Source organism: Lissotriton vulgaris, chromosome 7 (genome assembly GCF_964263255.1).
Source record: "Lissotriton vulgaris chromosome 7, aLisVul1.2, whole genome shotgun sequence".
NCBI classification, from domain to species: Eukaryota; Metazoa; Chordata; class Amphibia; order Caudata; family Salamandridae; genus Lissotriton; species Lissotriton vulgaris.
The window spans coordinates 1,346,098,237-1,346,114,607 of NC_141695.1; the positions used below are offsets into that span (position 1 = coordinate 1,346,098,237).

At 47.0% G+C, this 16,371-nt stretch overlaps 1 protein-coding gene across 1 annotated transcript in view; it reads right to left on the minus strand.

The window, feature by feature from the left end:
• The window catches only part of LOC147703662 (RING finger protein 112-like), a 247,865-nt gene that overhangs the window by 52,548 nt on the left and 178,946 nt on the right, over positions 1 to 16,371 (minus strand). Inside the window, exons 10-11 of the mRNA XM_086932000.1 lie at positions 12,383 to 12,498; positions 2,638 to 2,688 (exon numbers count right to left, since the gene is read on the minus strand). Of these exons, the coding sequence (XP_086788126.1) occupies positions 2,638 to 2,688; positions 12,383 to 12,498 (167 nt within the window). The remainder of the gene's footprint in view (positions 1 to 2,637; positions 2,689 to 12,382; positions 12,499 to 16,371) is intronic.

The following is a 16,371-nucleotide window of genomic DNA, read 5'->3' on the forward strand; positions in this document are numbered from 1 at the left end:
ATAAAGGAAAAAGGGAAAATAAGCAGAAATAAGGCACAAAAGAGTAGAGATGCAGAAAAGGGCAGAAAGATGGAAAAGGTAGAAAAACGAGTGAAAACGAGTGAAGGAGCAGAGGGAGAGAAAGGGAAATGGGCAGAAATAAGGCAAAAAAGAGCAGAGGTGCAGAAAGGTGAGAGATAAAAAGGGTAGAAAAACGAGCGAAGGAGCAGAGGGATCGGGCAGCCCATCACCTGGGTATGGGGAATTTGAGAGATGCTCACCATGCATGAAGGTAAAGGTGATAGAGGAATTCTAAACGGCACCCTCTGGAGGGGTGCCTCCGGGTCCTTTTATAATAAATCTAATCTACCACACAATATTATTATTATATACTCTTATGAAGCGCAGGCTACCCAAAAAGGGTTTCCCGGCGCTGAGCAAACTATCATCCTAAATGTGATTCTTTACTGTAATTCGACTACATGGGGTGGGTGTGGAGCTTTTTGAAGGAGGCGGGGTGTGTGAATGCTGCGTGAGATGTAAAGTGTCCTCCACAAGGACACAGTGACTACAGACTAGTACAGAGGCCCCTTTTTAGTTGTCTTCACTCCTTCGGATGTGGCACATTGCCAGTAGCAGAGCACAAGCCCTGCACTACAGAGAACATATTTGTGGCTTACCCATGTCCCGATTTGGTCTTGAATGCCACTCCACACAAATTTACCTGGTAATAGTACCAAAGTAATGTCAAGTTAAGCTCGGCCCTTGTGCCATGTGAAGCACACAGGCATGCTCTGCCCAGCAACAGTCCTGGTAAAACAGCTGTCTGCATTTGGATGATTTGCTCTGACGACATCAGAATGGACATCTGTTTTTTCTCTTTTTTTCTGTCCTGTATTGTATGGAGTCCAGTAAAGTTTGTATCAAAATGTTCTCTACTCTTGTTGGATGGTGAGCTCACATTTGCAAGTGGTCTATGACTGGGCTCTAACTTTTTGCCAGTAGTCCCATGTTCAGCAAATGCTGTTCCTCAGGGACCCATACTTCTGTACTCATCTTGACTTCAAGAATAAACAGCAGTGTGGGCTTTGAGGACACTGTGCCAGAATTGTGACTGTCATTGGTCCTTCATCTACTCATCGTATCTTTACCACACCACAAGTACAAGACCAATGCCTTTCTGAGGCCGATGCCTGCTTGAAAATTGACTCGAGGAAGAGCTGGCCCAGGAGTCAGTGTACATGGAACCATGCTCACAAGGACCAAAGAGCAATGACCCAGAGATTAGCATATAGGTCCTACCTGATCCTAGTAGTGTGGTGGGCCTAGGACGTGGGAAGTGCAGCATGTGCAACTCTACAGTGTTCCTTTATCTGCTAAATGAGATGAAGCAACACTAGAGGTTCGCTCACAAACCTACAACAGGGTTCCCTTCACGTCTGGGGATGATCAGGCTTGAGTCAAGACCATTCAAACCATCGCTCTACTACTTATGGTTCTTGGGTCATCACTGTTAAACCATTCTGGTATCAGACTAACCCTAAACACTGGAGCTTTTTTTCTAACAAGGGGTGTGCCCCCTGCCAGTTTCGTGAAATGGACCTTACCTCCCTTGTGTGCAAGGCACTGGCTATCTTTTCTTCCCCACTACCCTTCGGAAACTGAAACCTAACTTTTGTCAGCATTATGGAAGGCCACTGGTCCTTCGCCTATTCATCATATCTCCATCACCTCCTCCCTAACCACGCCACAAGTACAAGAACAAAGCCTGTTAAATACTTTTACTGTTAACTGGGAGTCAACCAGCTTAGGTTCCCTGGACACCCCCTCTTAATCCACTTCTAGCACCCTTTTTGGGTTTGGTTTTGAGAACACCCAAAGCAGCGGAACAACCTCCCGACTTTTGCTTGGGGTCAAGGTATAGGTCAGATAGGCAGAGATATGCTTCTTTCAATACACCATTTGGCCACTAATTCATTGGTGGGTTCACAAATTTGTTTGACACCAAGATGGCCACACCCTAAATGTCCTGTAAGGTATTGTAAAGGCTTCTTAAGCCTCAGTCACATGACAATATTGGCTACAGATCTCACTGTAAAATGGTTGGTGCTTTATTGGGCCTAATCTCTGGTAGTAGTTCCTGTCTGCTTGTGTACATCATTTACAAATTCCCCTACATGTCTCTACTAGAAATAAAAACAAAACACATATTTTTAAAGTACTACACTGACTATACATTAACGTTTATTGAAAGTGAATATGGTTACTGAATTTCAAACCTACCACCACTTGGATTATCCCTTAGTTCTTGATCAGCCTACCCTTAGAGAGTGAAGTATACACAGGGAGTACTGGCTCGAAGGCCCTTGGACACAAGGTGAGAGTGAAGTATACACAGGGAATATTGGCTCAAAGGCCTTGGGACACAAGGGGCAGATGACAAAACCTACAAAGGATATTTCCAAGTGACCAGAAGTTGCCCAAGACCTGATGCAAATGACTCAGCATCAAGGAAAACTTGCAGGACATTTGCAAAACTGATCCCTTTTTCGCGGCACACTGTTTTTTAATCCCACCAACATGCCATATATATTTGTAATAGGTTTGAAAAGTCATATTTACCATGTATGGGTCTAATTAATAAAGAAGAAAACCTACCTCAAGTGGAGAGGAGAAGCCATAATTCTTCTTCATCACGTCCACAAATTTCTGAAAAGAGGAGAACAATTAGTGAATGTTAAGTGCATTCCTATTTGGCAGACACACACGTTCTCCAGCTGTGTCTCTGTCTACCATTGCATCCACTTCCCTGCGGAAAGGGGCAAGGCCCGTGTTTGACTTTAGTTTACTGTGTTGGTAAGCAGGTGTTGGGATGGAAAAGTCCTCTGCATGGTAGACGTGTACCCCTGCCCTGAGTGCCCAACTTTACTGATGCCTGGATCCCTAATGCAGAGTTTTTTGTCATACAGGATCACTCTCCTGTTTAAAAGTTCCTCTGCTGAGTGCTTAACTCACCCGTGGCCTACTTCGGGTAGATGTGGAGTGCTGCGCAGTGCAGGAGAAGTTACTCAGCTTTGGTTGCATCTGTGCCTGGGAAGGGTATAGTACAAGAATGGAGCAGTACAGTGTGGTGCATGTGTGGTTATTATATGTATTGGGTGTATGTATGCTTGAGAGGAATACATCACATGAGAGATGTAGTGCTGTGCAGTGAAAGGGTTTGCTGGGTGTATGTATGCTAGCGTGATGTACAATATAGGAGGGTGAAGTGTTGGGCAGGGCGCACATAGTGAGTGTGTGTGTGTGTGTGCTGGCAGTGTGTGTGTTTTAAAATAGCACACCCTGGTTGAATATAGAAAATCTTCAGTGCTGTATGCATGTTGTACAAGTGAGGGTACAAGTGAGGGTACAATACATAGAGGTATTTGTGCTGAACAGAAAGTGTGCTATGAATGTACACTGAGTGCAAGTGTGATTACATGAAGGACCTGGTTTTCCGTTTTCGGAAGGACAGACCTACTTGACATGATAAGGAGAGGAATCCCCCAGACAGATTTGTGTATTGCTGCATTCCTGTGAGCTGGGAGGGACACACACTGGTGGGAAAAAAAAGAGTCTTCCTTTACATTTCAAAAGACTGCTCTTTGATTCAGTGATAGATCGCAATGAAGGGGCCTGGACACATCTCAGGAAGGAGATGGGGTGGATAAGAGAATAATAGCGAGTTGGGCTGGAGGTCTGGGGTTAATCTTTTGATGCACATATCACTGTGGTTGACATCCAGGTATGAACTCTAGTCACTCTCATGAATTGTTAATCAGCTTCGGGGTTGTGTCACTGACCTCTTACATGAAGAAAGTATAAAATGAAAAGTGACCACTTTAAAAGAAGCAGAACCCCAACATAAACCTTCATAGACCCAGATCCTAAATCACATTTAGTGTCTGGAAAAGGACTATAGGGGGTGGTTGAGTCCCCAAAAATCTGCCATCTGTCAAGCAGCCAGACAGGCTGTGTGAGAAGTGGAAGCTCTGAAAGACGTTGCCTGTGACCAGTACTGGGGGCCAAGGTCTGCTAGTTTTCAAGCTTGGTGAGGGGACATCACCCAGGGAAACAAAGACCACCTGCCCTGGAGCCTGGAGCTACCACGAAAGCCTACTTACCAAGACCAGTGTGCCCTGCGAGGAAGAGAAGAGCGTTGGAGGGAGCAAGTTCCAGTGGGAAGCCATACAGTGAGGACTCCCTGAGCAAGGTGTAAGGATTCGGCTGTGCACCGATCAGGCCATTACCTGTGTGCAGGATTGTTTTCGGCAATCCCTGTATGCAAGTAGAGGGCTGCCGTAGACTGACGAGTGTATTGAGCGTAGTATGCGTCTTGCTACACCTGTACCGCCACAGGGCAGTGACCCTGAATGCCAGAGGGGGCCATATGTAAGGAACACTTCAAATAGTGCCAAGACTTGTGACCATCTCAGGTGCTTGGGCTGGACGAGCCAGCGCCCTCATAACCACGTTCTGTAGCAACCATGAATGCCAGGAGGGGCTGCCAGTACCAATGTTGCTAAAGGATTTGGACTGTCGCACGCAGGAGAGACTGAGGCTACAACCCGTGAGTTTGACACGGACTGCAAGGGAACTGCCCTCTATTTATGGCAGAGGTCTGCCAACGACACCGTGGACGACGTCACATCCTCGCTGGCTCCAGTCGGGAGATGCAAGGATTCTCATTCTCCCCCCCACCCCCCCAAACCTCCCCCCGCCCAATTGAGAAAAGTCAGCTTACTGCATCTTCGTGAACAGTGAGCTGCTCCGACATCAGAGAGAATCGCAGAGAGAGAGCCTGCACCACTGGGTGCAGCTGCTTGGGCCAAGAGCAGCACGACTTCTCTGAAAAGAGGTTGACTTGCGGGTGTGCGTTGAATAGCCCCGGGGACTAGCTGCTAACAGTGCTGCGGCACCGCAGACTGTTTTGACTACATTTCTAAAGAGCTGAAGGGAGAACTCTGGAGTACAGCCTAATATAGTTTGCATTCCCTGATGTGGCCACCAGTGAATAGGGAATAACTCGGAAAACGTTACACGAAGGAGGGTGGGACAGAAATATGTAGGACAATTCCTAAAATTCCAACCTCCAAGGGGATTGTGTTGTTTCTTCTGAATGTCGCATTTCATTGCATTTGTAGAGTTAGAAATAAAATACTACTTTTCTTACATAAGCAAGTATTTTGCTGGGCAGTGATTTATTGTTTGTACTGGTTGCAATTTGGGTTTTGAAAGGAATATGCTACTTACCAGTATGCATCTGTTCTTGGCATGAAGGGCTGCTGACATTCATATCTGTGCATAGATCGCCGCCTAGTGTTGGGTCCGGATGATTGCACATTGTTGTCCTGGAAGAGTCTTCGAAGTATCACGAGATAAGTGGCTCCTCCCCTGGACTACAGTGCGCATGGGCATCCTCTCCATCCCCAGATTGTTTTTCGCCATTGTGGCAGAGATGGAGTGTAATACTGAAAGTGATGACCATGCCTGAAAATGCTTCTGAGAGCTGCAGCTGCGACAGGCACCGGGGAGGAGGGCGGGCGATATGAATGTCAGCAGCCCTTCATGCCAAGAACAGATGCATACTGGTAAGTAGCATATTCCGTTCGAGGCATGAGGGCTACTGAATTCATATCTGTGCATAGAATAAATAGCAGTTTCATCCTTACTGGCGGGTGCCCGTGCCAGCTGCAGCAGTCTGAAAGAGAGTTCTGAGAACAGCTTGACATACAGCTGCTTGCTGTTTGGAGTGTACATCTACGCAGTAGTGTTTGGTAAATGTATGTATGGTGGTCCATGTGGCTGCTCTACATATGTCCTCTAGAGGAATATTACCCAGGAAAGCCATGGAAGCCCCCAACTTGCGTGTGGAATGCGCTCTAGGGGGAACTGTTAATGTGCGCTTAGCTTTTTGATAACATATCTGGATACATTTAACAATCCACCTGGCTATACCTGACTTGGAGATTGGGTTGCCTTTATGTTGTGGAGAGAATGCAACGAACAGTTGTTTAGTCTTTCGAAAGTCTTTTGTCCTGTCGATGTAATACAGGAGAGCTCTTTTGACATCCAAGGTGTGCAGTGCTCTGTCTGCCACTGAATCTGGGTTAGGAAAGAAAACTGGCAGTTCTATATTCTGGTTAAGGTGGAACTGCGAAACCACCTTTGGCATGAATTTAGGGTTGGTGCGAAGCACCACTCTATTCGCATGAATTTGCAGGTAGGGTTCCTGAATTGTGAGAGCTTGCAGTTCACTGACCCTCCGCAGCGATGTAATAGCTATTAGGAAGGCCACCTTCCAGGTGAGGAACTGTATTTCACAGGAATGGCGTGGCTCAAAGGGCGGCCCCATGAGTCTGGTGAGAACGATATTTAAGTTCCAGACTGGTGAAGGGGGGGTGTCTGGGAGGGATTACTCTCTTAAGTCCTTCTAAAAAGGCTTTAATGGCCGGTACCCTGAAAACGGAAAGGTGCTGCCTGTTTTGAAGGTAAGCGGCTATGGCCGCCAGATGGATCCTGATGGAACTGTACGCCAGGTTGCATTGGTACAGATGCAACAAGTAACATATGATGTTTTGCGTAGATGCGTCCAACGGATTAATGTTATTGTTGGAGCAGTAAATAACAAACCGCTTCCATTTGGCAGCATAGCAGGCCCTGGTAGTCGGTCGTCTTGCCTCCTTGATGATGTTCAGGCAGATTGCGTGTTGCCCTTGGCGTACTGTGAATGCTGTTGAGCTTGTCCTCTTGTTGCTCCCCTGTTACCGGAGCGACGAAAGGAACCGCCCCGAAACTGTTGTGACTGGAGAGCCCCCATGGATTTCGCCGTCTCAGTGTCTTTTTTCATTTTCTCAAGTGTCGTGTCTACTTCGGGTCCAAACAGGAAGTCCGGATTAACCGGCTGATTGAGAAGCGTAGTTTGGATCTCGGATTTGAACCCTGAGATGCGCAGCCATGCATGGCGTCAAAGCATCACGCTAGTATTGACTGCCCGTGCTGCAGTGTCTGCTGCATCCAGTTCACATTTGATTGACGCATTGGAGACCTGTTTACCCTCTTGTATAACCATTTCCGCTGCCTATCTGTACATGTCAGGCATGTGCTGCATCAATTGTTCTAGGGTGTCGTAGTGCGCCCTGCCGTACCTAGCCAACAGGGCCTGTGTATTGGCAATTCTCCAAATGTTAGCGGCTTGCGCTGCCACACGCTTCCCAGACGCTTCAAAGATTTTTGACTCTTTGTCCGGAGGGGGAGCGTCACCAGTCGATTGAGAATTAGCCCTTTTGCGTGCATTAGCCACCACGAGGGAGTCCAATGGGAGCTGGCCTTTGATATAGGTCGGGTCCACTGGGGCAGGCCTATATTTTTTGTCGATCCGGGGATTGATAACCCTGGCTTTGGTTGGCTCCTTGAAAATGGCTGTGGCATGCTTGAGGACTCCTTTAAGCATGGGCAGAGTCTTGGTGGTGCGTTCAGATGTGGAGAAGGTATCAAATAAGAAATCCTCATCCACTGGCTCAGCATGCATCTCGACGTCATAGTTGAGGGCTGCACGCTCTATTAGTGCATTGAATGCTATAGTGTCCTCAGTTGGTGATGGTTTTACAATGTAGGACTGAGAGTCTGGAGCGGTATGGGGGTCATCAGGGTCATCGCCTTGATCTCCTGCTCCTGACCATTGATTTGAGACATCTTGATCAGTGTCAGTATTGTAAGAGAAGCCCATTTGGCTATAGTCCGCATTCATGTCCTCCTCACTTTGTGTTGGAGATTGAACAGTATGGTGCGAGTAGTCCTGAAGAGGCTCAACAAGAACCGGAGAGGTGGTGGAGACCATCTTCCTTTTGAGGGGAATCCTGTAACCTTCCAAGGGATGTTCAGGCGCGATCTTCCGCTTGTGAACGGTAAGCCTGCCCGACTCCGAGTCAATAAACAGTTTTGCCTGGTTGTCGTAAGAAGGCTCATGATAGACGACCTGTGCATGGGAGGACACCTTCGCCATCTTGGAAACCTCGAGCTGCTTTGGACGGGCCGTGGGCGGAAGGCCAAACTTAAGCGGCGTCGAGTCCGCATGCTTCGAACCTGAAGCGCTCGTTTCGGTTTTCTTCGACGCCTGTGTAGGCCGCTCGCTTGACCGCGTCGAATCGAGCTCCTGGCGCGGTGCGCCTCCATCTTTGGGCGTTGACGACAAAGTCGGGGCGTCCTTGGCCGTGGCTTCGACCTTTTTCGCCAGCCCAGTCTTGAGTCCTGAGAGGGGTGGATGCAGACCTTTTCCCAACGGAAGTCCTTTGCCCTTCTCGCCATGTTTGGTCGTTGACGCGGGCATCTACGCCGAGGCCGTTGAGGCGACGTTCTTGGTGGCTGAGCCCTGCTTCGAAGTCCCAGTCTTGGCGCCGACAGGTATCTTCGGCGCCGAAGGATCGCAGACCGCCTTCGAGGAGGTCTTCGACGTCGAACCGACCACCATTTTGAGTAGTTTCGGTTTCGATTTCGTCTCCGTTTGTTTCGGTTTCGATTTCGCTGAATCAACCGATGGCTCCTTCGAAAGGGTCTTAGCCTGGCTATGTCGCGGGGCTGTAGACCGAGAGGATGGATCTTGGCTAAGGCCTTTCGGCGATGCCTCGACCGGAGCCGGAGAGGGCTGAATGTTAATGATAGGCCCCGGAACTGCGGGCGGACTCGAGTCGTCATCAACGGCCGCAAGGGCCTGATCGTCGTCCCCTACCTCGACGATGTGTTGGTCGTGGGCGAACTCCTCATCTGGCTCGCCCATCTCGAAATTGGATTCCTGCTCCGACGCCGGGTCCGACATTTCTTCGGGAACGTCATCTTCCACCTCTTCCTCATCCTGGAAGAGTTCCTCGTCCCCGTCATCGAAGATGTTTGCAGGCGCTGGTGCCGACCGCTGGGCCGACAGCCTTGCTGCGCGTCGAAGTTTAATAGTCTTTTTTGAGCGGAACCTTGAGCAGGCAAAACACTTCGACTCGTCGTGGTCCGGGGACAAACAGGTATTGCACACTGGGTGCACATCCAAGTTCGAATATTTTGAATGACAAACGGGGACCCGCTTAAACGGGGTCCGTTGCATCGTCGATGTAGTCTGGGCCTGTGTTGTCGAGAGAATCTTCTTTCGACGCCGATCGAAGAACCGAAAGGGCCAGGCACCGAACTATACAATACCGACGCTAAGAAGGCCTTTTGGCCCTAGGAATAGAAAGAATACAAGTTATTTAACTGGAGTTAAGATTAGACATCCGAACCCAATGGCGGAAAAAAACAATCTGGGGATGGAGAGGATGCCCATGCGCACTGTCGTCCAGGGGAGGAGCCACCTATCTCGTGATACTTCGAAGACTCTTCCAGGACAACAATGTGCAATCATCCGGACCCAACACTAGGCGGCGATCTATGCACAGATATGAATTCAGCAGCCCTCATGCCTCGAACATCATATTCACTGACCTATATCTAAATCCGCCCCAAGGGAGCATGGACTGCTTGATCACAGCTGCCACTGAGTCAAGTAAAAAAGGGGTACTCGGCCCAGTTGAGCAGGATCCATAGTAGGATGGCCCCTGGGACATCAGGCGCAAAAGGCCTCAACCACCACGGTTGAGTCCAGTAACCCCGTGGCCTTCTGATAGGGTTTCTGACAGCAGGGAATCCATTGCTACAGTCTCTGTGGCTAAGCAGGGAAAGGAAAGAGTTGCAGGAGGCAGAGCTTGCTGGAGCACAGAGGCTTTCCTGGGTGAGATTGGCACTTGGAGCTTTCTCTGTGTAGCATGGAAGCACAACTCCAACTGGAGTCACACCTGGCCACTGGAATGAGTAAATGCAGAGTGTTGTAGCTTGCTGGTGTCCATGTTGCTTCTGAGATTGGTAGGAGTGCAAAACTCCGGCTTCCCCAATGGTAAGGCCATATTCCGATTGAAGAATTAAGATGGGACAGACAAGGTTCGGGGGTAGAGAGGCTTGACAATGTTGTATCCTGTATGTGGCTCCTAGCACTGCATCTGAGGAACACAGAGGGAGGTCTTTGGAAGGCTAAGTTCAGGTTGGTTTTGCCCATGTGGGCACTGTATATGTTAACAACCCAATGAATTATCTTCACTCTCCTTGCTTGTGGCTACCACACTGTTGTCCAACTCTTTCCACAGGTCTCTCCTGTGTCATCAACAGAATCACTGATGAACTCCTGTATCTTAGCCCCTCTTCTAGGTTACCTCTCCTCATCGATATAATCTTTACCCCACCTTCATTCATACCAACCCTCCCTTCACGTGCCATGGCCCTTCCAGATGGTCTCTGCCTCTCAATTGGCCTCACCGTTGCCAAGGTTAACCCCTTGGCCGCTGCGCTAATTCCGCCGCGGCGCTGTTGAGGGGGTGGGGGGTGTGAGAGCAGCACCTCCATGCTCGTGATGGAACCACACAGTCATGAGTCACGGGCGAGCCGTGCTAATGAAGGCGTGGTTCCGTCACAACTCCGCCCACTCACTAATACGCCAGCACAGGCTGGGAATCAGCACCGTGTGGGCGGAGCGGCCGCAGCATGACGGAACCACACAGTCATGAGCACACGCCCGTGGCTCATGAAGGCGTGGTTCCGTCAAAAGCAGGGAAGGGGTTAATCTGCATTCCTTCCTTACCCACACTGCCACCGGCCTCTCTTGTTAGCCTAGCTCTCTAGACTTTCCCTTCAATTGTTTCCTTCTCTTCTAATTAATCTCCATGTCACAGTTTTTCCAAATCTCCTTCCCTAAGTTCACTTTGTGTGCCAGCCTTTGTTCCCAATCACCTGATTGGATGTATTTACTTATGGTGGGTTGGTGGTTGATTAGAGTCTACTTGTTTTGATATTCTTGAACTTAGCACATTCATTAATCAGTGTGACCTCTCAGACTCATTTACCGGATCTCAAATGGAGACTTACTGGCCTTATTTTCAGTGATATGGCAGTGCTTGAGCCCACATGAGCAAAATTACCCTGAAAGTCCTCTGTCTGTGGACTCTTGACACCTGAAGTCTCCGCCATTGGATGAGCGTCTCAGGCTGTGAAAGAGAGCCTTACTACTAACCAGGCTCGAAATCTCCATCGACATTCCTCAAATTACACTCCTGTCTTATTTTATAGCCCACAAACTTTAAAGGGTCCCAGGCCTAGTTATCAGGATTTTTCCTTCGTAGTACAATCGCACTGTGGATAAACCAGAAATGTCATACCCATCAGCAATTAAATGGCTCAAACTTCGTCCTGACCATTGAAACCACCAAACATTACAGAGCGCAGATGATTCCATCAGTAATTGAAACATGTACTACAAATATATCATTTTTAATGGCAACTGCATTTATTTAGCTCTTACTGCCCTAATGAGGAGTTAAAGCGAATTAGGACAGGCAGTATACTACTACGGAACCCAAGGTTAGTGGTTAATCCAGTTTTTATGATAATTGCCAGAACCACTTTCAGAGGGCCATAGGACAGGCAGGGGTTACTGGGCCCAACAGTGGAGGTTGTGGCCTTTTACTCCTGCTGTCCCAGGGGGCCTAACCCACTACGGATCATCAAGCAGCTCGCCAACCGGTAGCGGGTGTCAAGCAGTCCCAGGCTTTTTATGGGTAAGTGGGAGCAATTAATATATAGACGCAAAACTCAAAGGAAAAAACTGTAATCACAATAAGCAGATTGTCCAGTCAAATACTTGCTTTTGTCATAAAATAAGTATGTAATATATGCACACAAAGTATATAACCAGCCCACTAATTAATATCCGCAGTCTCTTAAGGTCAGCAATCTAGAGCCATGGCGACGGCTGGCACTACGCACAGCTACCATGTAGGACAAGCGTGAGTTAAGTACACAGCAGCGGAAATTTACATGAGTGTGCCGATAGGCTCCACTCCATTGACCCAGGTAAAAAGGCCTCTTCACACTACTGATTACAATGAAACACAAAAAGGGTATGCTGCCGCCACCTTGCTTGTGTCACTTAATTCCTAGCAAGGTCAGTAGCCCTTTACCACTCGGAGGGTGGCGCTTCTGCTCTCCTCCCAGTCTAACAAGGCTGCATCACCATGAAACTGGCCTAGGTCATAGTGCACATCCATATCCCATGTGCGCCCATGACCAAACATCAGACGTCCAGATATCGGCGCAGTTGGGGCACTCAGGGCAGGGATGCACATTCACCACATTGCAGGGGACTTTTGTGGTCCTACAGGAAATAATCTTGAGCTTTCAAGGAGATCATTCTGTACATTTATTTCAGTGTCTTTGAGGTGGAGTGAAATTAGTAGGAGTTGGGTATGATCATTAGTGGGGGCAGGGGTGCTAAAATAAATAATTATCTTGTTCAAACCTTGAGCTTCTTGGCAAACTGGCCAAATGTCACCTTGGCCCCTCTATTATCCAGCTTGACATAGTGCAGAGCTGCTTCTGCCAGCCCATCGAAAATCCTTGCAGCATCTTCGGTATCTACAACACAATTCAGAGAATAAATGTTTGACTGGAAAATTGACTAAAGGGTTGCATATTTTTAATATAATATTATTAATTTGGATTATTTTCAAAGTTCACACAAGAAACTGGATTGGCACTTAAAAGACGGGCATTTCCTTTTGACCACACTCAAGTGTCCTGATTTTACCTTTCATAGGAGCCTAAAATGCATAAACATCTCAGCAGCAAGCCTCTAGCCTACTGAGCTCTCTTTATTGTAGTTATAGTGATGTATGCAGGATAGGAAATATAGAGTGAAACTCAAATCAGTACTTTATTTTACATTTACATTTCTGAGTATGAAAATTATAAAAGCATAAAAGTCAAGCCTTTTATGCGCTAGACTTGGGGAAGAGCTGGCTGCATGCAGTTGATTTCACTGTGCGGATGCTACCATAATAAAGTTATTGAAGTATACCTACTAGAATCTCTGTAGGCTGTACATGTCAAATAAACAACACAATTATATGTAACAACAGTTTTGTAGCTTAAAACTGCCTTAGAGTTACATGTTGTGCATATATACCGCCACCTAGTGGTCAGAGTTGCAAAGTGCTTTTTTTTTCCTTTCAAACTGAACTTTCTCTTTTGGGAAGTGTGCCTGAAACCACGCCCCTTAAACATGAGGATTTATTTGTTCCATGTCCTAACTCTATCTTAACAAAGAACCAACATCTGGTGTTAGACGCAGGAAGTGGTCACATGCCCTCGGACAGGAGGGTTCGACCCAGCAAATGTTTAGATACATCCACTGATGAATGGATCAACTCCTTAACATGATTTGGCAGCTGCTATGTGTTTTCCATTTCTGCCCATCCCACATTTTAGGTCTTGCCTACCAGATAGCACAAGCGGTTTGTTTGTGAAAGACCTATTTTAATGAATGGTGTTGTGGGCTCACAGGGCACCCATTGCTCATCATTGGTTTGATTCATTGTCACTCTTATTGCTTGCTTTATATTCAATGGCTTGCCTTCATCTTCCTGCGTTTGTCCCTTCCCAGGAACATAGCCTCTTTACTATCCTTTTGAATAGCTGACATATCATTCCACTGCTCACATTTAGGGAACTCCTTTTTTCTTTGGTTCAGTACTCAATAAGAGTGTATGTGTTTTCTAGCTTTATCGCTCATGTGCTGCTTGCCCTTCTAAATCATCCCCAGCCCTGGACATGTCGGCTCACCATCCCGCAGTTTCTGTAAATGCACAGGAGCTGGGATATTTTTGCTGAGGTGTGGCTTTAAGGGTTGTTTTTATTTTATCTCCCACATTCCACTTATTGAAAGAAAACACAAGCTGTGGCACATGAAGGCTTTTATGCCACCAGGGGGAGGATCATCTGCCGCACTCACTCTGCTGGTGTAAAAGACAGAAGGTGTCCTCAGCATGACACTTCTCGTGGATGTTCATAAATTTACTGCTTGGGGTACCAAATGGCCGAATCCTGAGGAAAGAAAGTTATGCCTTGCAACCATCCCACTTTATGTTGTAACACTTGCTAATTTTTCTTTAAGTTTGTTAAGTTTTCTCAAAGAAAAGTATTTGACAAATAAACCATGCCTTTCTGAAGACTGAAACCATTGATTCAATATATGGTTTTGAGAGACCATAATTTTTTATTTTTTTTTAATCCAGTATTTTGAAAAGTTGTTTTCTTTTACTTTTTAAACAGCACTTTACAGATAAACACTAGCAAAGCCAACAACTCAGCACTCACATTATAAAAGCCAGAGCTATTGGCTTTGCCAATGCTTGTTTTAAGCTGCACTCTAGTGCTCCAAGATGGAGTTGTAGGACATGGTCTTCTGGCTGAAGGCATACACACTAACCTCAGCAGATGCAAGGGTGGGAACCAGAGGCTCGGGGCTAAGGGGCAAGTCAGCCTCCACTCTACTATGAATCCACAAAAGTAGACTGCCCCTAGATTGTGTTCCTAAAGGTATCTACAGTGTTAGGGGGAGATGCGCTGCCAATGGGGGCATCTCATAAAAAGTTACGACTGGCCTCACACACCGCCCGGTGTCATGCTTCATCATCGGCTGACCTCGCCCTCTAAAAACTTGGTTTGATAGAGGGCGGGCATACCCCTGGAGACAGGGATACACTTCTAAATCTAAGTGATGGCCGTGGAGGGAGTGAAAAAGTGTATTAAAAAACATAACCCTTGTCCATATCCTTAGTTTATTCAGGGATCAAAGGTATGGTAGTTAAAAGAAGTGGTCGGTGATATGGGACATTAATCTCCCTTCACCGTGTTATAAAGGGTTGACATGTTTCTGCTAAAGTGTACCCGAAGGGTAAGCAGCATTCTTCAGGACCAAAGGGGAGGTTAATACCTAGAGGTCCACTTCCCGGCACCTAGTGTCAGAAAAATGGACCTGCTACTAATGTGTGAAGGGGCTGTGAATTACAAGTACCCCTCTTGGTGTAGTAACCTAATGAGTGACTCTGTAGAAAAAGGAAACAAAAAAGAAAAGAAACAAACACACCAAAGTGTGAGTATGAATACAAGTACAGGCTGAAGGCCCTGGCATGCCCTTTGAGCAAGAGGCCCTTAGGTTCAGTGGTTTAAGGCGCCCATGAACCCAGCACTGAGACAGACGATCATGTTTTTGAATCTGCTCCGACAAAATATTTTTTTCTCTTATCCCAGGCTCTTGGGTATTTCATCAGGATGATAAGAGAGGAGATGGGTCATGCTGCTCCAAAAATGCATATGGTTCGATTAATGTTTTGCGGTACATCTGCCATGTTTCACCTCCTTTGTGTACTTGACACTGCTCTGAAATGGGCACCTCTTCACATCACTCTCTGATGTCCTGGACTCACAGACGACTTTATCACATATGCATCCCACACCAACTGTCCAGGTGTAAAGCCGTATTGATCAGAGTGCAAACATTTACCAGTCACCTAGGCCATATTTTTACCAGATAAACTGCACCCTTCATATTACTGTGCACTCCTTCCTCAGAAGCACTGGCAGAGAGTCATTTGCAATTTCCTTATTTGCAAAACCAGGGGATGGCCGTCAATAAAAATCACGTTTCAACATTCCTCTTCAACTTGAAAGTGACAACTCATCCTTTAGTATATTGAACTCCCGGCGGATGTCCATTTATATCTCATTTTCAGGCCTTCTAAAAAAACGTACTACCCTCAATGTCCCTTGGCGAGTTCCTGCCCACCAAGGTGGCTGGAACTGTAAATTCCCCCCTCTAGTATGTATGCCATTGGTTCCCTCTGCCTTTCAGCCTTATTTCTCAGGCTTGTTGGATACAGAAATACTCTCAGTCGATGCACTCGGTCACAAATCAACCCATATTAGTAATTTTCTATTCCTTTTTTATTGATTTTACAAATAAACTCAATGCTTCAAGAGTATAAAGAGTTCTACACGATAGACAATAGTTGTACCATCAGAAGTGTCTTCCGCAATGTGAAAGACTCTTAACAGTCTGAGACAACTGGGATCTCTGCGATCTTTGGCCTGATAGCTTGCCACTGGACCCCAAATCTTCATGAAGGCTTTGGTCTTTTTATTGACACTACACCAATTTCTCCATCCCCAGCATGGACAATGTTCACAAGAGTTAGGTGTATACCTACAGCAAGTGTCAACACCTTGCACCATGACACTGCAAATGCTACTTACCAGTATGCATCTGTTCTTGGCATGTAGGGCTGCTGACATTCATATCTGTGCATAGATCGCCGCCTAGTGTTGGGTCCGGATGATTGCACATTGTTGTCCTGGAAGAGTCTTCGAAGTATCACGAGATAGGTGGCTCCTCCCCTGGACTACAGTGTGCATGGGCATCGCCTCCATCCCCAGATTGTTTTTAGCCAT